The sequence below is a fragment of the Bufo bufo genome, chromosome 10 (assembly GCF_905171765.1).
Source record: "Bufo bufo chromosome 10, aBufBuf1.1, whole genome shotgun sequence".
NCBI lineage: Eukaryota > Metazoa > Chordata > Amphibia > Anura > Bufonidae > Bufo > Bufo bufo.
In genome coordinates this window covers 4,085,484-4,108,432 of record NC_053398.1, presented here as the reverse complement: position 1 = coordinate 4,108,432, position 22,949 = coordinate 4,085,484, and the positions used below count along the sequence as shown (strand labels likewise).

Here is a 22,949-nt window from a genome sequence, read left to right as displayed (position 1 = left end):
TGTATACATACCTCTATAATACTGCCCCTGTATATAACAATATACCTCTATAACACTGCCCCTGTATATAACAATATACCTCTATAATACTGCCCTGTATATACCTCTATAATACTGCCCCTGTATACATACCTCTATAATACTGCTCCTGTATATATACCTCTATAATACTGCCCCTGTATACATACCTCTATAATACTGCCCCTGTATATATACCTCTATAACACTGCCCCTGTATATATACACCTCTATAATACTGCCCCTGTATATATACCTCTAGAACACTGCCCCTGTATATAAAAATATACCTCTATAATACTGCCCTGTATATACCTCTATAATACTGCCCCTGTATATATACCTCTATAATACTGCCCCTGTATACATACCTCTATAATACTGCCCCTGTATACATACCTCTATAACACTGCCCCTGTATATAAAAATATACCTCTATAATACTGCCCTGTATATACCTCTATAATACTGCTCTTGTATATATACCTCTATAATACTGCCCCTGTATACATACCTCTATAATACTGCCCCTGTATACATACCTCTATAATACTGCCCCTGTATATATACCTCTATAATACTGCCCCTGTATATATACCTCTATCATACTGCCCCTGTATATATACCTCTATAATACTGCCCCTGTATACATACCTCTATAATACTGCCCCTGTATATAACAATATACCTCTATAACACTGCCCCTGTATATAACAATATACCTCTATAATACTGCCCTGTATATACCTCTATAATACTGCCCCTGTATACATACCTCTATAATACTGCTCCTGTATATATACCTCTATAATACTGCCCCTGTATACATACCTCTATAATACTGCCCCTGTATACATACCTCTATAATACTGCCCCTGTATATATACCTCTATAATACTGCCCCTGTATATATACCTCTATAATACTGCCCCTGTATATATACCTCTATAATACTGCCCCTGTATATATACCTCTATCATACTGCCCCTGTATATATACCTCTATAATACTGCCCCTGTATACATACCTCTATAATACTGCCCCTGTATATAACAATATACCTCTATAATACTGCCCCTGTATATATACCTCTATAATACTGCCCCTGTATATATACCTCTATAACACTGCCCCTGTATATATACCTCTATAATACTGCCCCTGTATATATACCTCTATAATACTGCCCCTGTATATATACCTCTATAACACTGCCCCTGTATATAAAAATATACCTCTATAATACTGCCCCTGTATATATACCGCTATAATACTGCCCCTGTATATATACCTCTATAATACTGCCCCTGTATACATACCTCTATAATACTGCCCCTGTATATATACCTCTATAATACTGCCCCTGTATATATACCTCTATAACACTGCCCCTGTATATAACAATATACCTCTATAATACTGCCCTGTATATACCTCTATAATACTGCCCCTGTATATATACCTCTATAATACTGCCCCTGTATATATACCTCTATCATACTGCCCCTGTATATATACCTCTATAATACTGCCCCTGTATATATACCTCTATCATACTGCCCCTGTATATATACCTCTATAATACTGCCCCTGTATATATACCTCTATAATACTGCCCCTGTATATATACCTCTATCATACTGCTCCTGTATATATACCTCTATAATACTGCTCCTGTATATATACCTCTATAATACTGCCCCTGTATATATACCTCTATCATACTGCCCCTGTATATATACCTCTATAATACTGCCCCTGTATATATACCTCTATAATACTGCCCCTGTATATATACCTCTATCATACTGCCCCTGTATATATACCTCTATCATACTGCTCCTGTATATATACCTCTATCATACTGCCCCTGTATATATACCTCTATAATACTGCCCCTGTATATATACCTCTATCATACTGCCCCTGTATATATACCTCTATCATACTGCCCCTGTATATATACCTCTATCATACTGCTCCTGTATATATACCTCTATAATACTGCCCCTGTATATATACCTCTATCATACTGCTCCTGTATATATACCTCTATAATACTGCTCCTGTATATATACCTCTATCATACTGCCCTGTATATATACCTCTATAATACTGCCCTGTATATATACCTCTATAATACTGCCCCTGTATATATACCTCTATAATACTGCCCCTGTATATATACCTCTATAATACTGCCCCTGTATATATACCTCTATCATACTGCCCCTGTATATATACCTCTATAATACTGCCCCTGTATATATACCTCTATCATACTGCCCCTGTATATATACCTCTATCATACTGCCCCTGTATATATACCTCTATAATACTGCCCCTGTATATATACCTCTATAATACTGCCCCTGTATACATACCTCTATAATACTGCCCCTGTATATATACCTCTATCATTCTGCCCCTGTATATATACCTCTATCATACTGCCCCTGTATATATACCTCTATCATACTGCTCCTGTATATATACCTCTATAATACTGCCCCTGTATATATACCTCTATAATACTGCCCCTGTATACATACCTCTATAATACTGCCCCTGTATATATACCTCTATAATACTGCCCCTGTATATATACCTCTATAATACTGCCCCTGTATACATACCTCTATAATACTGCCCCTGTATATATACCTCTATCATACTGCCCCTGTATATATACCTCTATAATACTGCCCCTGTATATAACAATATACCTCTATAATACTGCCCCTGTATATATACCTCTATAATACTGCCCCTGTATATATACCTCTATAATACTGCCCCTGTATATATACCTCTATCATACTGCCCCTGTATATATACCTCTATAATACTGCCCCTGTATATATACCTCTATAATACTGCCCCTGTATATAACAATATACCTCTATAATACTGCCCCTGTATATATACCTCTATAATACTGCCCCTGTATATATACCTCTATAATACTGCCCCTGTATACATACCTCTATAATACTGCCCCTGTATACATACCTCTATCATACTGCTCCTGTATATATACCTCTATCATACTGCCCCTGTATATATACCTCTATCATACTGCCCCTGTATATATACCTCTATCATTCTGCTCCTGTATATATACCTCTATCATACTGCCCCTGTATATATACCTCTATCATACTGCCCCTGTATATATACCTCTATCATACTGCCCCTGTATATATACCTCTATCATACTGCCCCTGTATATATACCTCTATAATACTGCCCCTGTATATATACCTCTATCATACTGCCCCTGTATATATACCTCTATCATACTGCCCCTGTATATATACCTCTATCATACTGCCCCTGTATATATACCTCTATCATACTGCCCCTGTATATATACCTCTATCCTACTGCCCCTGTATATATACCTCTATAATACTGCTCCTGTATATACCTCTATCATACTGCCCCTGTATATATACCTCTATCATACTGCTCCTGTATATATACCTCTATCATTCTGCCCTGTGTCCCCTCAGACACCCATAGAGCTGGGCGGCGCCGTCTCCAGGAGACCAGACACGTGATCTCCTCTCATTGCTGTCACTCACTAATGTCATAGATTTTTGTTACGCGAGATTTGGTCTTTGTTCTCGTGAGATTTTACCGCGTCCTTAAACAGCCTCTTCCTGTACTCTCGCGAGATTACGCATCCTGTGTTTGCGGTGACGCACGGAGGCTGCTCTGCGGTGTTCTTCTTGCGGTGTGCGGAGGGAGCGGCCCGCATGGAGGTATAGGGTGGACGGAAGGTGAGTCGTGGGGGTCGGTGGAGCGGAGGCGTCTAGTGAGGCAGAGCCCCTGACATCGCCATTCTTGGGGTGTGCGGCCTGGGGGGAGCTGTATGTACGTGACAGGAATTTGAGGGGGAGGATATGTGGGTGCAGTAGTGTGAATGGGGGTTACAGGGCGGCGTGTGAGGGGCGGGCAGTGCGTCTGACAGCAATGGGTGCGGAGGAGGGCCTGGTGTGAGGACTGACAGGACTGGTGGTTATGAGGGCCCGGTGTGAGGGGTGACAGGACTGGTGGGTATGAGGGCCCGGTGTGAGGGGTGACAGGACTGGTGGGTATGAGACCCTGGTGTGAGGGGTGACAGGACCGGTGGGTATGAGGGCCCGGTGTGAGGGGTGACAGGACCGGTGGGTATGAGAGCCTGGTGTGAGGGGTGACAGGACTGGTGGGTATGAGGGCCTGGTGTGAGGGGTGACAGGACCGGTGGGTATGAGAGCCTGGTGTGAGGGGTGACAGGACCGGTGGGTATGAGAGCCTGGTGTGAGGGGTGACAGGACTGGTGGGTATGAGAGCCTGGTGTGAGGGGTGACAGGACTGGTGGGTATGAGGGCCTGGTGTGAGGGGTGACAGGACTGGTGGGTATGAGGGCCTGGTGTGAGGGGTGACAGGACTGGTGGGTATGAGGGCCTGGTGTGAGGGGTGACAGGACTGGTGGGTATGAGGGCCCGGTGTGAGGACTGACAGGACTGGTGGTTATGAGGGCCTGGTGTGAGGGGTGACAGGACTGGTGGGTATGAGGGCCTGGTGTGAGGGGGTGACGGGTCTGGTGGGTATGAGGGCCTGGTGTGAGGGGTGACAGGACTGGTGGGTATGAGAGCCTGGTGTGAGGGGTGACAGGACTGGTGGGTATGAGGGCCTGGTGTGAGGGGGTGACGGGTCTGGTGGGTATGAGGGCCTGGTGTGAGGGGTGACAGGACTGGTGGGTATGAGGGCCTGGTGTGAGGGGTGACAGGACTGGTGGGTATGAGGGCCCGGTGTGAGGGGTGACAGGACTGGTGGGTATGAGGGCCTGGTGTGAGGGGTGACAGGACTGGTGGGTGAGACCCTGGTGTGAGGGGTGACAGGACTGGTGGGTATGAGGGCCTGGTGTGAGGGGTGACAGGACCGGTGGGTATGAGACCCTGGTGTGAGGGGTGACAGGTCTGGTGGGTATGAGGGCCTGGTGTGAGGGGTGACAGGACTGGTGGGTATAAGGGCCGGGTGTGAGGGGTGACAGGACTGGTGGGTATGAGGGCCTGGTGTGAGGGGTGACAGGACTGGTGGGTATGAGGGCCTGGTGTGAGGGGTGACAGGACTGGTGGGTATGAGGGCCCGGTGTGAGGGGTGACAGGACTGGTGGGTATGAGGGCCCGGTGTGAGGGGTGACAGGACTGGTGGGTATGAGGGCCCGGTGTGAGGGGTGACAGGACTGGTGGGTATCAGGGCCCGGTGTGAGGGGTGACGGGACTGGTGGGCAGAGGTATGGGGTGACGGGACTGGTGGGCAGAGGTATGGGGTGACGGGACTGGTGGGCAGAGGTATGGGGTGACGGGACTGGTGGGCAGAGGTATGGGGTGACGGGACTGGTGGGCAGAGGTATGGGGTGACGGGACTGGTGGGCAGAGGTATAGGGTGACGGGACTGGTGGGCAGAGGTATGGGGTGACGGGACTGGTGGGCAGAGGTATGGGGTGACGGGACTGGTGGGCAGAGGTATGGGGTGACGGGACTGGTGGGCAGAGGTATGGGGTGACCCGAAATCTAAACTTGATGAGGGCCCTTAAACCTTTAGTTATGGCTGTACCTTGTAGCGTCAGGCGTTTTGGGCTCATTCAGCGCTCCTTACGGACACGTGCGCTTCGTCCCCGCATTCCCTCCCTGCGGACGTTTCTTCCACTGCTTTGATACATTGTTTATATTTCAGCTAATAGTAATGAAAGCGATGTCAGTCGATACATTACTATGTTCAGTGCGGTATAGCTGTACGCCGTGCTTGGAGTTTTAGTTCCACTTTGTTGCTGTTGTAAGACGCTGTGGATTTTCCTTAGCAGAAGCTCCACAGCGTAAGCGTCCTGTGTGGACATGCCCTGAGATGTGACTGGAGCAGCCTCATCCACCGCGCTGCGGAAGTAGCGGGGATAATTCTGGGGATCATTTCTAGGACGTCTCCTTTCTTGTGGGTGCTGGGATTATATGTGCCACATGGTTTTGTCTCTTCACGTGGTCCTCCGGTGCCCACATGTAGCGTGTCGTGTGTTTACGGGGTGCTCCAGTGGGAACTTTCCCGACGTCGGCTCATATCGCAAAAGTGTATGGGGAGAGTTGTCTCTACTGCTATTACCTTGGTCAGAGTTGCACACCAGTTGTGTGTGTTCCTTTGGGGGAGACCATTACACCCTCTCCCTGGCCTGAGATTTCCTATGTTGGGACACATCTTGTCCTATTGTGGTCTGTGGCTCCTTTGACTTTATAAGGAAGTGAGATCTAATGTGCGCAATAGAGAGCAGGAAGGCTGAGCCTGAGGATATGGTGCTGATTGTTTTCAGTCGCGTTTGATCTCCTTGGTTTTATCTGTACACGACCTGTAGTCACATTGTGTGGAGCAGAAGGAACTTGATGTTTTATTCTATATCTGGGCGGTGGTCACAACATCACAACCCCCAAAGATGGCCACTTAAAATAGCCAATTAATCCCACTGATAGTCTTATGTGCATCGTCACTGCTCAGCTGCCCCTGAAGTTGGAAGAGATGAGCGGCAATGTGAGCTGCTTATCCCTATTGGCAGCAAATAGTGTAAATATCGGTTTATGAAGGCAGTCTGACAGGATAGCGATGTGAACGCTGTAGCATGGCCGAAACCATTCCAGTTCACTACGCGTATGGAAGGATTGATAGAGCCGTGACATTAAGGCTGCAGTAAACGATTATTTTAGAAATTGAGTATTCTACCGATTAATTTTTAGGATTAATCAAGTACTCTAATAAAAAAAATAAAAAAATGAATTAATAGACTGTTTTACCTTTATAAAAACTCATCCGTCCCCAACACACTTTGTTCCCCCCTGTGCGATCAGATTGACCCCCCCCCCCCCCCACACACACCAAGTGCCGATTTGAACCCTTCCTATTTCTAAAGCTGGCCATGACATTAGATGTATGTCGGTTGACCATCTAATGTGTGTGGGGGATCTCCCGCGACATCGGATATCAGGGAGAGAAGAGTCGGCGTGTTGGATTTCACTTGTACAACCCTTTTATTCTTGGAGATCAGCAGCCTGCCAGAGGGGTCTGGTGCCAGATTATTCCCTTATCCCCTTCACATGCATATGGCTGAGCATCTATGTGTATGGGGGATCGGGAGGGCCTTCACCTGGAAGTCATCTCCTATATCTGGCCCGCTTTATAGTTAGGATTTGTGGACAAACTTGAATCATTGAGCAGGATGGCACTGTATTTCTTCAGGTGCTGCATGCCAGAAGAATTGAGACATTTTGTGGCACCCATCCTATAAGTGCCATCAGCTTGCCCCCCAGTGCAGTACTTGTCTTTCCTGTAGGGGCGCAGCTCCACAGCTCCTCTGTCGTCTTCTCCGCACGCTGCCGTCCTGATGTCACAGCGTCGGGTCGTAGTGCACGCATACGTGCACTATGTCCTGACGATGTGTCGTGGCTGAAAGTGCAGCGCAGTACGCTGCCAATGGGAAATAACAGAATCGATCAAACAGTTTGGATAATTTAGGCTATTTTCACACTAGCGTTAAAGTTGAAGGAAAAAACGCATCAGGTTGGTCCTAATGCATTCTGAATGGAGAGCAATCCGTTCAGGATGCATCAGGATGTCTTCAGTTCCGTCCTTTTTACGGTATTTGGCCGGAGAAAATACTGCAGCATGCTGCACTATTTTATCCGGCCAAAATCCCAGAACACTTAATTTCCATAGGAATGTATAAGTGCCGGATCCGGCATTAAAATTGCTGCATTGACCGATCCTCTGTGCGCATGCGCAGACCTTTTAAAAATGTGAACAAAATAAATATCTGATCCGTTTTTTCGGATGACACCGGAGAGACGGATCCGGTATTTCAATGCGTTTGTCAGAAGGAGCCGTAAACAAATGATATCCGTTTGCTTTCGGATATCCGGATCTGGCAGGCAGTCGCGGCAACGGAACTGCGTGCCGGAATCCAACAACGCAAGTGTGAAAGGGGCCAGTCTGCTGATGGAATGACCCCTTCCTCCCGTCTCTTCTATTTCAAGCAATGTACAAATTAATCGCCATTTATTTTAGCAAATATCTGTGTTTTCAGAGGAGCCTAATGACCATTAACAGGAAGTCTCCTTATTAGACCTTCACCCGGTGTACTAGGGGGTCTCAGAAAATCCCCTCTATACTTTTAATGCATCAGGAGGCCTTCTGGCAGCGCAGTCTCCTGTGGCCCCATAAATATGAATGAGAATAGCTGTAAAAGCTGAGGTATCTGGAGGCCCCGTTCACCTGTACGGCTTCCTTAAGTCCCTATAACAAAATAGAGCAATAAGTATAGGACCACGTCATTGTGGCTCCTCCAATGGACGGGGCATGATGATGATGATGATGATGATGATGTTTGTTTACATGCATCTCCGCCTGCATTTTATGGTCGGGAGTGCCATCCAAAGAGGGCAGTAATTTGGCCGAGGGGGGTAGATATTATGGTTTCAATTATCGCGCTGGACAATAAGACGAGTCATAGATGCCAAATGTCGTTAGGTGGAGGCCCACCTCATTTAGGATGTAGATGGACCCTGATTCAGTCTCTCCCTCCCCGTGGGGACGACAGCAAAACAGACAAACGCGCACAAAATTCCCCGAAATATACACATGTAAAAATCACCATCGCAACCAACTACTGTGACGTGCCTGGATTTGGCACCTCACTGCTGCAGCCAGTCACTGTCCTCTGCTGTAGGCTGCCTCGGTTTGGCTGCAGCAGAGGACACAACAGGAACGGGAGTACCAGAGGAGAGAGTTGCCAGAGATTTTTAGACCATCACTTTAAGAGGCCCTTGTCAGGCAGATAACATCTGATTTTCCTTTAATGCTCAGTGCAGACAGGACTGCTGGGGACACCTCAGGATTATAGGCCGGGCCGCCGTTTTTAGTGCAGGTGAGCTCGGCGTGGATTTGGGCTATTAATCTGGTCAGGGTCTCTCTTAGCCAGGGTCAGACTGGTGCAGAGACCACGAGTGTAAGCTCATAAAGCTGTTTGACCTACATAGTGCTGTTTTTGATGCAGCGGCCTGTTCAGCCTGTGGTTGCTTGTGCAGATGCTGTGTATGTATTAGGATGATGCCTTTATATATGGGCATCGGGGGTGGATGAAGCATTACAAGATTTCAGCCTCCAGGATCTAGTGCTACCTGTTTATGCATCTGTGTATTATGGCTGAGCATTCCAGGTCTGTTCTCTGCATGGGAACATAGCAGAGCTCATTCAGCGCATGCACTGGCATTAGAGATCCCTCCACCTTGCAGGTTGAACACTGAGCCCCTTAAGGGAAGGGGAGAGGAGCCGTAGGGAGCACTTGAAATAAAGGTAGAAAACTTACATGACCATTGGAAGCCAAAAGGACACCGACAGGTGAATGGGTCCTATGGATTTGTTTCTACCAAAAGTGGGGGATGAATGTGATGTGGACATAGTCTAAGGGCTGTTTCACACGAGCGAGTCCATTGCGGGAATCACGCTCCGTGTGTGAGTGTGATCCTCCGCTCTGGATTGCAGGAGCGCACGGCATTATCATGATTTATAAGGCTGTGTGTCTCTGCATGGCCTTTTTTCCACAGAATCATAGTGACATAAAGCTGTCAGTATAATTCTGTAGAAATAAGGTCAAGCAGAGGCACATAGCCTTATAAATCATGATAATACTGTGCGCTCCTGCAAGTCCACACACACACACGGAGCGTGATTCCCGCAATGGACTCGCTCATGTGAAACAGCCTTAAGGCTACTTTCATACTAGCGTTAAAATTTTCCGGTATTGAGTTCCGTCATAGGGGCTCAATACCGGGGAAAAAAACGGATCAGTTTGGTCCTAATGCATTCTGAATGGAGAGCAATCCATTCAGGATGCATCACAATGTCTTCAGTTCAGTCCCTTTTACGGTATTTGGCCGGAGAAAATTTTCTCCGGCCAAAATTCTGGAACACTTGCCTTAATTTCCATTGAAATGTTTTAGTGCCGGATCTGGCATTAAAATTACTGCACTGATGGTCTTCCGCTCTGCACATGCGCAGACCTTTAAAAATTTGAAAAAAATAAATACCGGATCTGTTTTTCCAGATGACACCGGAGAGACTGATCCGGTATTTCAATGCATTTCTCAGACTGATCCGGATCCGTAAACAAATGCAGTCCGTGTGCATATAGATTTCCGCATCCGGCAGGCATTTCCGGCAACTGAACTGCCTGCCGGAATCCAACAACACAAGTGTGAAAGGGGCCTAATACATACCACCAGCAGATGGGGAAGGATTGTCGCCGGCCCGCTGGGATTTGCAGATGTTTGGGGTTCGGGGGGCGGTTTCAACCTCAGGGGACTTCCAGAAATAACCAAGAACTGACGCTGTAAACATCCTGTGGTGAACACGTACCATCTCCGTGTTCTAGTTTCCCTGCTACATTGTAGCATCTGCTGCTTGTTTTATGAATGGAGGGTTTTGCTGCTTTTCCGTATGTGACTAGATTTGGCCTCTGCTTGTTTTAGTATGGAGGTTAGGTTAATGATTGCTGGGTTATCAGCCAAGAAGCGCGAAACGTGAACATACAATTAGAGGTGATAAGAAGACCGTGCCGCGGGATCAGCTCTGCGCCTCCTCCAGCCTGTATGTATGGTGAAGAGCAGCGCTTTGAGGCGCCCCAGGTAGTGAGGCTCAGCTTGGGAGGTAGTTGTGACCTGACTCCCAACACCCCAACGATCAGCTGTTTGGACAGGTTGCTTCACTCCAGGGCGAGCACTGGGTGGTGGCTGCGAATGGTACTGCAGACCGGCTGACCAGATACTTATGACTATCCTGAGGGTAGGCTATCGGTATTAAAATCCAGGACAAAAACGAATGCAGGGCCTGAGAGGGTGGAGCGTGACTTCCGTCTTTTCCTCATGCTCCACTCCTAAGGGCTCATGCTCACAAGTTCTGTCTTACTCCAAATTTTGGGCAGATTGGATGCGGACCCATTCACTTTAATGTGGCTACAAAAGATGAGCACAGCACACCGTATGTCTTTTCCGTGGCCCCGCAAAAAGTAGAACATGTTCTGTTCTTGTCCGTAAAACGTACAGTGATAGGACCTTTCTATTGTGGACCGAACGTTTCGTTCTGCAAAATGTGGAACAGTTTGGCATTGGGTCAGTAATGGTGTGGGGTGGCATTTCTTTGGAGGGCCGCACAGCCCTCCATGTGCTCGCCAGAGGTAGCCTGACTGCCATTAGGTACCGAGATGAGATCCTCAGACCCCCTTGTGAGACCATATGCTGGTGCGGTTGGCCCTGGGTTCCTCCTAATGCAAGACAATGCTAGACCTCATGTGGCTGGAGTGTGTCAGCAGTTCCTGCAAGACGAAGGCATTGATGCTATGGACTGGCCCGCCCGTTCCCCAGACCTGAATCCAATTGAGCACATCTGGGACATCATGTCTCGCTCTATCCACCAACGTCACGTTGCACCACAGACTGTCCAGGAGTTGGCAGATGCTTTAGTCCAGGTCTGGGAGGAGGTCCCTCAGGAGACCGTCCGCCACCTCATCAGGAGCATGCACAGGCATTGTAGGGAGGTCATACAGGCACGTGGAGGCCACACACACTACTGAGCCTCATTTTGACTTGTTTTAAGGACATTACATCAAAGTTGGATCAGCCTGTAGTGTGTTTTTCCACTTTAATTGAGTGTGACTCCAAATCCAGACCTCCATGGGTTAAAAATTTGATTTCCATTTTTAATTTTTGTGTGATTTTGTTGTCAGCACATTCAACTATGTAAAGAACAAAGTATTTCAGAAGAATATTTAATTAACTCAGATCTAGGATGTGTTATTTTTGTGTTCCCTTTATTTTTTTGAGCAGTGTATTTTCTATAGGTTAATCATGTCCCCCCCCCCCCCCCCCCCCCCTTCCTTCCTTCCTTAGACGTCTCCTATCAAGACTAAATAAATTCAATTCTTTTAATCTTTCTTCATAACTAAGACCCTCCAGGCCCCTTATCAGTTCAGTCGCTCTCCTCTGTACTTTTTCCAGCTGCAGTGTATGGACTGGTGCACTGAACTGCACTGCATATTGCAGATGAGGCCGCACCAGCGCTTTGTAAAGTGGTAATTATTACATCCCTGCCCCGCAAGTCCATGCCTCGTTTAATGCATGACCGTATCCTGGTGGCCTTAGAAGCAGCTGATTGACATTGTGCTGTAATTTAATCTACCATCCACAAGGACACCCAAATCCTTCTCTATAAGTGACTCTCCCAGTGTTACCTCCTAGGACAGGGGTAGGCAACCTCTGGCCCTCCAGATGTTGTAAAACTACAACTCCCAGCATGCATACTTCCTCTGCTCTTCTCAGAACTCTCACAGAAATGAATGGAGCATGCTGGGAATTGTAGTTTTGCAACAGCTGGAGTGCCGGAGGTTGCTGACCCCTGTCCTAGGACATATGAAGCACAGAGAATATTACTACAAAGATTCATTACTTGAACTCAGTGTGTCCACGTCAGCTTGTAGTTTATGGACATCTTCCATAGACCGCACAGTTCTACACAGCTTAGTGTCATCTGCAAAAATAGAAATGGTGCTATTAATCCCGTCCTCAACATCATTAATAAATTAGAGGGCCCAGCACTGAACCTTGGGGTCACCACCTATAACCCGGGACCATGAATAGGAATCATTGACCACAGCTCTCTGGACACGTCCTTCAGACAGTTTTCTATCCAATTACAAACTATACTTTCCAAGCACAAGATCTTTTACCTATTAAACGTCTGAGGGACAGGATCAAAAGCCTTTGCAAAATCCAGAAACACAACTTCCACAGCCTCCCCTCTGTCCAGTCTACTACTCGCCTCACTACATCCACAGCCGCCCCTCTGTCCAGTCTACTACTCGCCTCACTACATCCACAGCCACCCCTCTGTCCGGGCTTCTACTTACCTCACTATATTCACAGCCGCCCCTCTGTCCAGTCTACTACTCACCTCACTATATCCACAGCCACCCCTCTGTCCGGGCTTCTACTTACCTCACTATATTCACAGCCGCTCCTCTGTCCAGTCTACTACTCGCCTCACTACATCCACAGCCACCCCTCTGTCCGGGCTTCTACTCACCTCACTATATTCACAGCCGCCCCTCTGTCCAGTCTACTACTCACCTCACTATATCCACAGCCACCCCTCTGTCCGGGCTTCTACTTACCTCACTATATTCACAGCCGCTCCTCTGTCCAGTCTACTACTCGCCTCACTACATCCACAGCCACCCCTCTGTCCGGGCTTCTACTCACCTCACTACATCCACAGCCGCCCATCTGTCCAGGCTACTACTCACCTCCCTACATCCACAGCTGCCCATCTGTCCAGGCTTCTACTTACCTCCCTACATCCACAGCTGCCCATCTGTCCAGGCTTCTACTTACCTCACTACATCCACAGCCACTCCTCTGTCCAGGCTTCTACTTACCTCACTACATCCACAGCCACTCCTCTGTCTCCAGGCTACTACTCACCTCACTACATCCACAGCCGCCCCTCTGTCCAGGCTTCTACTCGCCGCCCCTCTGTCCAGGCTACTACTCACCTCACTATATTCACAGCCGCTCCTCTGTCCAGGCTTCTACTCACCTCACTACATCCACAGCCGCCCCTCTGTCCAGGCTACTACTCGCCTCACTATATTCACAGACGCCCCTCTGTCCAGGCTTCTACTCACCTCACTACATCCACAGCCGCCCCTCTGTCCAGGCTTCTACTCGCCTCACTACATCCACAGCTGCCTCTGTCCAGGCTTCTACTTACCTCACTACATCCACAGCTGCCCATCTGTCCAGGCTTCTACTTACCTCCCTACATCCACAGCTGCCCATCTGTCCAGGCTTCTACTTACCTCCCTACATCCACAGCCGCCCCTCTGTCCAGGCTTCTACTTACCTCACTACATCCACAGCCACTCCTCTGTCCAGGCTTCTACTTACCTCACTACATCCACAGCCACTCCTCTGTCTCCAGGCTACTACTCACCTCACTACATCCACAGCCGCCCCTCTGTCCAGGCTTCTACTCGCCTCACTACATCCACAGCCGCCCCTCTGTCCAGGCTTCTACTCGCCTCACTACATCCACAGCTGCCTCTGTCCAGGCTTCTACTTACCTCACTGAATCCACAGCCGCCCCTCTGTCCAGGCTACTACTCACCACCTCATAAAAACATCAGGTTAGTCTGACAACTTCTGTCCTTGGTAAACCCATGCTGGTTATCACTTATAATATTTACAGTCACATACTCCTGAATATAGTCCCTTAAGATTCCTTCAAATATTTTTTTCCACAACAGAAGTTAAACTAACTGGTCTATAATTACCTGTGGAGGACCTAGATTCTTTTTTTTAATTTTTTATATGGGCACCACATTTGCCTTGCGCCAATCACTTGGCCCTGTACCAGTACTTGGATAATCTTTAAAAACTCTAAACAGGGGCAGAGCAATGACTGAACGGAGCTCTTTAAGCACTCTTGGGTGAAATCTATCTGGATCCGGAGCCTTGTTCACATTTACCTTATTTAACTTGTCTTGGACCATATCTACAGTCAGCCAAGTGAGTATATTACTGGATGTACTAACAGCCCCAGCACCACAGAGATCAGCTCCTTTCTCTTTTGTATATACAGAGCTAAAAAAAAACATTTAGTAACTCTGCATTTTCCTTATCTTCAGTGACTACCTTCCCCCCTTACCATTATTTCGGGGACCTAGGTTTTTTAGCATTTATAGATTTAAAGAATTTTTTGGGGATTTGTTTTGCTTTCTTTTGCTACCTGCTGTTTGTTATCTTTGCTAATTTTATCTCCTTTTTACCGATTTTATTAAGCCCTTTGTAATCTTCAAATGCTCCAGCTGACCCCTCAGATTTGCATTTTTTTAACTGCCCTTTTTTTGTCTTTTATTACTCTTTTTACAGTAGCTGTAAGCCATGGGGGGTTTATTTTTAGCCGTTTATACTTGTTACATAAGGGGATACATTTTTTAGTGCAATTACTCAATGTGGATTTGAAGCTCTCCCATTTATCCTCAGTATTATTATGTGACAGTAGCTGCTCCCAGTCTATGCCCTGAAATGCTGCCCTCAACCCCGGGAAATTGGCCTTTTTGAAATGCAGCATGTTTGCTCTGCCTGATGGAGTTTTGCTTTTTATAGTTCAGGGGGAATATAATTATATTGGGGTCACTATTACCTAGTGTTTCTCCGACAGTAACATTTCCAACAAGCTCTGCATCGTTAGAAATTACCAGATCCAGATTGATGTTGCATAACAATTTTTATGATGGTCTATGGTGTTGCACTGCCACGCAACAGTCGCAGAAAAATCCACATGTCGTTGTGTAGCCCTAGCATTAAAGGGACAGGGTGCTGTGGAGGTCACTGTTAAGGGCGCAGGGGCCACTATTAAAGGGGCAACTGCTGTGGAGGTCACTGTTAAGGCAGCAGGGTACTGAGGAGGTCACTGTTAAGGGGGTGGGCCCCTGAGGAGGTCCCTGTCAAGGGAGTGGGGTGCTGTATAGGTCACTGTTAAGGGGGTGGGCCTCTGAGGAAGTCACTGTCAAGGGAGTGGGGTGCTGTATAGGTCACTGTTAAGGGGGTGGGCCCCTGAGGAGGTCACTGTCAAGTGAGTGGGGTGCTGTGAAACTCACTGTTAAAGGGGCGGGCTGCTGGGAAGGTCAAAGTTAAGGGGATGGGCTGCTGTAGGGGTCCCATTTAAGGAGGCGGGGCACTGTGGGGGGGGGGGCAGTGTTAAGGGTGAGGGGCTGTAGAGGTCACTGTTATGGGGGATACTGTCTATCTTTTAACGACACACAAACATTAAATGAAATAGATGTAATATACCCGTGTGAAGCCGCGTCCTTCTGCTAATATATATATATAAATACAAGATTAAACTCCTACAAAAGAGTCCACATTACAAGGGACTTACATGAGCGAGGGACGGCTGGAAAAGGCTAGCAATAGGGCTCTGTGTATCGGAGCAGGCAAACTCGTTGGTTAAGTGAGGGACGCTGGTATGGCAGAGATATTTGGGGTATGTACATGGCTGACAATTTAATCTTATTGTTAGATCTAGGATTCTATTACTATATTGATCACATGATCTCTTTCTTTGTGCAATGTGATGTACTCTTTGCCCCTATGGCGTTTGCCTGCTCTCATACACAGAGCCCTATTGCTAGCCTTTTGCAGCCGTCCCTCTTTCATGCAAGTCCCTTGTAATGTGGACTCTAATGTATGGGTTTAATCTTGTATTGATGTGATTATGATATGAAATAAAGGTTTTTGATATTTTATGAACGTTTGGAAGTCGAATGGTCTAGGTACACACGTGTTTATTGTAGGAGTCGTTATAGACATAGCAAAAGTTTTGATGGGTTGGGGTCCAAGTAGTGAGACCCCTGCCGATCGCTAGAATGAGCACAGAGAGGTGCTCTCTCTCCTCACTGCAAGAGACTGAAGCGAGACGGACCCGTAGACCTTCTATTGAGTCTCGGGAGAGAGCGCGATATGCGAGTGCTTCTCTCTCCTCGTCTTAGCGATCGGTGGTGGTCTTAGTGCTCAATCAAAACTTTTGATTTGAGTTTACTGAGAGCTCAGTGACCCTTTAAATTGAAGACCTCCCTGGTGGGTTCCATCGTGTGAGCGGTTATACACCTTCTGTGATGGTTACCCCTTGGGTCTGACCATCTGAATAAGCTGCCTAGCCTTTCACTTGTGTTTTTAGAACTAGTGAATATTTGCTCCCCCTTTAGCGGTGTCCCCCCCCTGTACATAACCATGTCCCCCAGTGATCCCACACCGATTGCAGGCTTTGACCGTTCTGTATGGAGGGGCTGGTTTGATTACTAACCGCTTGCTTTTACTCTGCATGGCCTCTTGTATGATGATGATGAATAACGCTGTGTTATATAGGTCATGTGTGCTTGCAGAAGAGTAGTGTGAGGAAGCTGGAGTGGCATGGCAGGACGGCCTCATCCTTATGACAGTAACTCCAGTGATCCAGAGAACTGGGACCGGAAATTGTCTAATAGACCTCGTAAACTGTACAAACACTCAAGGTAGGTACTGAGTGGCACCTCGTGTACATAGTGCACCTCCTTGATCCATGGCGTGTGTGGAGCATGATGATCATACCCTGTCGCTGGTTAATTTGTAGCTCTGCTCTGTTCTCTGCTTTATTTCCATGCTTTTGCAAGGTTACTTATCTGCTGCACTTAGAACTTCCGTTACTTTCTGAACTTTCTGTGGTGTAAATAGTTTGCTATTACTAGACCTATATAATTGGCCAGATGAGGCCTATGTCTAAAGCATGGCTGCTCCATAAACTTGTCTCATTGCAGACACATAGGGTATGCCACCAAGGTCTGATAGCTGTGGGTCCCACCTTTTGGACACTCGCCTATGTTCAGAACGGGACCCCCCCAAAGTGAGCAGAGAGCAGCTGCAAGTGTTCGGCCGCCCTCCACTCTGGCTCTGCTTTCTTAGGCATTCCCATAGAAGTGAATGGAGCGGGGGCAGAGGTGGGACCTGCACCTGTTTGACACCAGTGTCTCAGATTATACAACCCCTTTGAAGGACCTGTCCAGTAAAGATACTTACATATTGGGCCACCCTTGATCCTGTTTTCTGTCCAATGGCAGCTCCACTTCATTCATTACAATGAGGATGAGCTGCAAAACCGGACTCCCAATATTTTAAATCCCAGACAAACCCTTTGTTATTTCTGAAGCCATCTAAAAACCAGGGGCAATCAAGGAATCGGCCTTGTGATTGGAATCCATAGGTTTGTTCTAGACCCTCACCAGGTATCACATGCGACCCTCAGGTGCCCCCCCTTAACCCTTTGTCTTTGTTAGAGTAGATGACATCATGCCCTGATATGATTTTCATTGTAATTTTTGGCCCTTGGATGGAGTCACCTCGATACTGTCCGTGTGAGAGCATATGTAATCCCCCATCAGAAGAGAATGGATTCCAGTATCCTTGCACACCCTGTGCTTCATGTAAGGGTAACATGACTGGGTGCACCGGTCCAGCCCTGGCAAACGTGACTGGTTACAGGTGTCTTCTATGATTACATATTATGTGTCATACATACTAATGATTCCTTCTGGACCCAACATAGACATCTTACACAAGTATGCATGTTCACGAGGGTGGCAGTGCAGCTCCATCTACACGTCGCTGAGCGTTCATATTGTCCCTTCGACACACAGCAGGTTAGTTGCACATTTTCTGTGATGGAATGAATTGCATACCTGCAGCACGAGCATGCGTTTCTCCGAGCTCTGTTCACGACTGCGACTGTTACAGAAGTCTGCTTCATGTGAATATATCCTTAAGCTTCATGCAGGATTACTAGGATGCTTACTACATATTGCTTTTCCACCATACTTTTGTGGTCGGCACAACCCTTGTTCACACAGGGACATGTGATGCCAACCACAATGCATAAGAGATCTGAGCAGCTGACCACAGAGCATTTCATCTTGGGGGTGTTTAGATTTGCGATGATTGATTGAAGAAATGTTTTTAAGGTCCCTTTACACCGGCCAATTTTGCAGGCAATTATTGGGAACTAAGCGTTCCTCGCCAGCAATATCGTGCTCATCAGTGAAGGAGACTGCTATATTCACCTGCAGCGATCTCCTCCACAGTATGGGGAGCAGTGATCACTAATGCCATCGCTCGTCCCCATACAGAAGCGTTCTTTCCTGACAATCGCCTGCCTGTCAGTGGAGGAGACACATTTACAGGCAGCGATCTCCTCCACAGTACGGGGAGCAGTGATCACGAATTCCATCTCTCGTCCCCATACAGACTAGTTGTTTACACAGCACAATCTGCTGCTGACAAACAACGATTTAGGTGCCTACACAAATGATCCAAATACCTGATGAACGCGTGTTTAGCTCGTTCTTTTGGTAATCTGTGGCACCTTTACACCGCCAGATAATAGCTAACAAGGTTTCCTATGAGTGCTCATTAGCGATTATCTGGCGGATTCTCGGCCCGTGTAAAAGGCCCTTTACAAAAGTACCTTCCCATTCATCGGTACTTGTAAAAGGCAAAGCATAAGTCCCAGATGATGTAAATCCTCACTTAGTGTTAGTGCTGATGGAGGAGGGATCAAGCTGCTTGTAAATACTGAGAGTAGTAGTCATCTGCTCCGATCACAGGAGACTTGGGTGTTTTTCATTCTGACTTCAGCCTCATGGTTAACATGATTTGTGTGTAAAGTCAGTGATTCTTTTTAAATGGTGAAATTCACGATTGTGTGGCGGTCGTCTTCCAGTTTCAGGCGGACAATTCATCAGATTCTGGAGTATTTTTGTTCCCCTTCGTATTCATGTTTGCAGTTTCTGTGCGGTGCGGGGGGGGGGGTGCATTGTGTCACTTCCCTTTCACGATGTGCAAAATCGCTTTCTTGTGTGTCTACATGCAGCCTGCGGAGGGTGTCAGCGGCCCCTGAGCGTCATACATAGTCCAAGCATTTCGTGGTCCGGTATTTTGATATGTGCACAGATTGTCTGGGTGGATACTGCTGCGTTTTGAGTTTCACCCCTGTCTCTCCTCTTGGACACACATCCTTGCCCCCGTCTGCTATTCTACCATTATATTATGTTTTACGTGCCTCATGAGTGGATTCGGACTCTCCATCGAGCTCCTGCTGTGGACAGGGCATTGACATATACACATTACGTCTGGAGGGTCTTAAAATGCAATACTAGAACAGTCAAAGGTAACAACCTACTCACGGAAAGCTGCACAATATTTCATTATAATTATCTATTAAAAATCTGAATAAATATGCAGAACATGAAATAAAATACATATCAAACCTCGACTGTGTGCCTCCCCACCCCCTGATAAGGCAGAAGTGTCCCATATAGGGCACCTTGTCTCTAGGACAGGGATGCCCAACCTGTGGCCCTCCAGCTGCTGCAAAATTACAGCTCCCAATATGCCCTAATAGCTGTAGGCTGTCCAGGCATGCTGGGAGTTGTAGTTCTGCAGCAGCTGGAGGGCCGCGGGTTAGCCATCCCTGCTCTAGGATATTCTGTAAATGTCAGATAGTTGTGGGTTCCACCTCAGTGACCCAGAAAGGTGGTCTTGAGGGTGACCCGAGGCAGGGCAGGCAGACACATGGGGGGTCCATCTCTGCCTGTGTAATGATCGGACAGGTGTGCTCTGCCCAACCATAGAGAAAATACCAATGGCGCTGTGGTATCTGGAACATGTCCAAAGACAGATCTTCCCTGAAGGCTCTAAAACTTTTCTGTCTGCTTTCTTTGCTGGGATTCGGTTCCATTTTAGGAATAATATATGTGACTGCAGCAAAGTCTGTAATCGAGGCCCATATTTGCAAGCTTCGATGTGTCCCTAGTTGGCCTCAGCTGAAGATCAAGGCCTGTATTTGTGACTTGTGCACACGGCTCCCCGGCTGATGCAGATACTGTTTTGCACCATTGATATCAGGGAGGTCGTAGACTGACGGCAGGTCAGGAGCAGGATCGCTGTCACTCGGTTCCTGGCTCGGGATCTGCAGTTCTGGGGCGTTTTTATTTGACCCTTTTGCATATTTTAGTAGCAGGTAAGTTCTAATACCATTAGAATTTCGTCTTTTAATAAAGTGCTGTGGATTTGTATCCATCAACCCATGAAAGTGCATCTCGGGGCCGGTGTAATGTTTACTCTATGGGAAGTTTATGGAACAGAATACATAGGGAACCAACGCGTTCAATTTCTTTTTCATGTAACATGTAATGTACAGTTGGAGCTTGTTCTGGTCAACTCAAAGGTCAGTACGGAATATTTGGATTGCGCCACATGGGAAATTGTCAGCCTTGTGGTTAAAGGGGAACTCTGTTAAGGGGCCATTCATGCAGTGTTTTGTGCAGGTCAAAATTGGTGTGGATTGCACACCAAAAAGGCGCTAAGCAGCTGCGCAGAATCCGTCTACTGTGCCAAGAAAGGACACGTCCCTCCTTGGCATGGTTACCACATTAAACCGTGGCCACATGACCGGCACCACGGCCTCCCAGACTGGTGCCATGGAATCTGCACCAAATTATGCTTGCACAAAATACCGTCCTGGATACAGCAGTGTTTTTCTGGTTTCATATAAACCTTTGTTATTGCATAATCCAGGTATGCATCTTTACTTGCTGTCAGTGAATGAAAACATTTAGATTTACACTGAGGCCAAAACCAAACCCATAACTGAAGGTTTGCTACAGTAGTATCTGGTCTAGGTAACCAGCGTTGAGGTAAGGCTACTTTCACACTAGCGTTGTTGGAATTCGGTGTTCAATTCTATCACCGGAACTGCCTGCCGGATCCAGAAAAACGTGTGAAAACGGATTACATTTGAATCCTGATCAGGATTTTGATATGCATTGGAAAAAACGAAAAGTGTTCTGGATTTTTGGCCGGAGGTAAAAATACAACATGCTACGGTTTTCTGAAAAGCCTGATCAGTCAAAAAGACTGAACTGAAGACATCCTGATGCATCCTGAACGGATTACTCTCCATTCAGAATGCATTAGGATAAAACTGATCAGTTCTTTTCCGGATTTGAGCCCCTAGGACGGAACTCAGTGCTGGAAAAGAAAAACGCTAGTGTGAAAGTACCCTAAATACAATCGCAAGCTATTATCTTATGCTGATACTTTGTCACAATGTATCAGCCTTCAGTCCTGCCCACAGACGATTGTCTAGACTGGTTACATTGTAACAGACTCCGCTGTGAGTGGTTGGTTCTGTTCCGTGTTTCTTAACCTTTTTCTGACTCTGGCCCCCTTCTGACTTGGTTTCCTTCCTGTGGCCCCCCTGTCATAGCAGGCGCGCGGAAGTGGGAGAAGGAAGCGGAAGCAACGTTCTTCAGATCACACCTGGCGATCTATTCCCTGGGAAGCACGGTCACTTCTGTGTTCTTCACTTCTGTGTTTTCTCGGTCACTTCTGTGTTCTTCATTTTTCACTTTCCTCTGTGGCCCCCCCACAGGATATTTTGAGAGGGCCACATTGTACCATATGGCCCCCTTTGAGAAACCCTGCTCTAGATTTAAGTAACTTTTCTATTCATTGATGGCAAGCAGAGTTCTGGGGGGGGAATTATGAGAAGTTGAAACACAAAGTAAGGACTAATGCACACGGCTGTAAGTGTTTGGAGGTCCGCTAATCGCGGATCTATAAAACTCAGATCGTTCCAAAACTATGGTTGTGTCGGCCCTAATAGAAAGCGTCAGATGTTCTCATTTTTACAATGAGGAGGTTTAATTTACCAGCAATCAACGGAAAATCTCCTGTCACTATAGGTGCGGATTACTTTATTATTTTTATTTTTTGTGAAATGTATTTCATCCTAATGCATATATTTTTGGGGATATTTCACATTTTTCTTCAAGCATAAGTCCGAAGAGATGTGTGAGCATGACCTTAATAGTTCTGTCTCGGTACATTACATATCACGATGTGTTGGAAATGTTTCTGCGGCTGAACGTTGTGCGGATAGTTTGCGGTGTGTGACCTCCTAATACATGGCAGCGCAGCGCTCTTCTGGTGATGTATGGTACACAACGTAGGAAGGTTTCACTGTGTCTCGTTTCACACTTGTTTTACCATTTTTCTGACTTGAGTGGCCGACCTTGCAAGGCCGCTGTACCGAAAGTGCGCAGCTGTGGTCAGTCCCATGTAAATAGAGCAGGGGTCAGCAACCTCCGGCACTCCAGCTGCTCTGAAACTACCACTCCCAGCATGCACACATCCTTGGCTGTTCTTGTAACTGTCATAGAAGTGAAAAGAGGATTCTGGGAGTTGTAGTTTCAGAACAGC

General features: G+C 46.9%; 1 protein-coding gene across 3 annotated transcripts in view; it reads left to right on the top strand.

Moving 5' to 3' along the window:
• Positions 1–3,670: 3,670 nt before the first annotated feature.
• BTBD10 (BTB domain containing 10) overlaps positions 3,671–22,949 on the top strand; it is a 36,461-nt gene continuing 17,182 nt past the window's right edge. The window contains exons 1-2 of one of the 3 annotated variants that reach the window (XM_040410630.1): positions 3,671–3,803; positions 17,025–17,170. In XM_040410630.1, coding sequence (XP_040266564.1) covers positions 17,070–17,170 — 101 coding nt within the window. In that variant the 5' untranslated portion in view covers positions 3,671–3,803; positions 17,025–17,069. Of the gene's footprint in view, positions 3,804–3,852; positions 3,873–17,024; positions 17,171–22,949 lie in introns of those variants that run through there. The other 2 variants (XM_040410631.1, XM_040410632.1) reach the window with 2 other exon arrangements.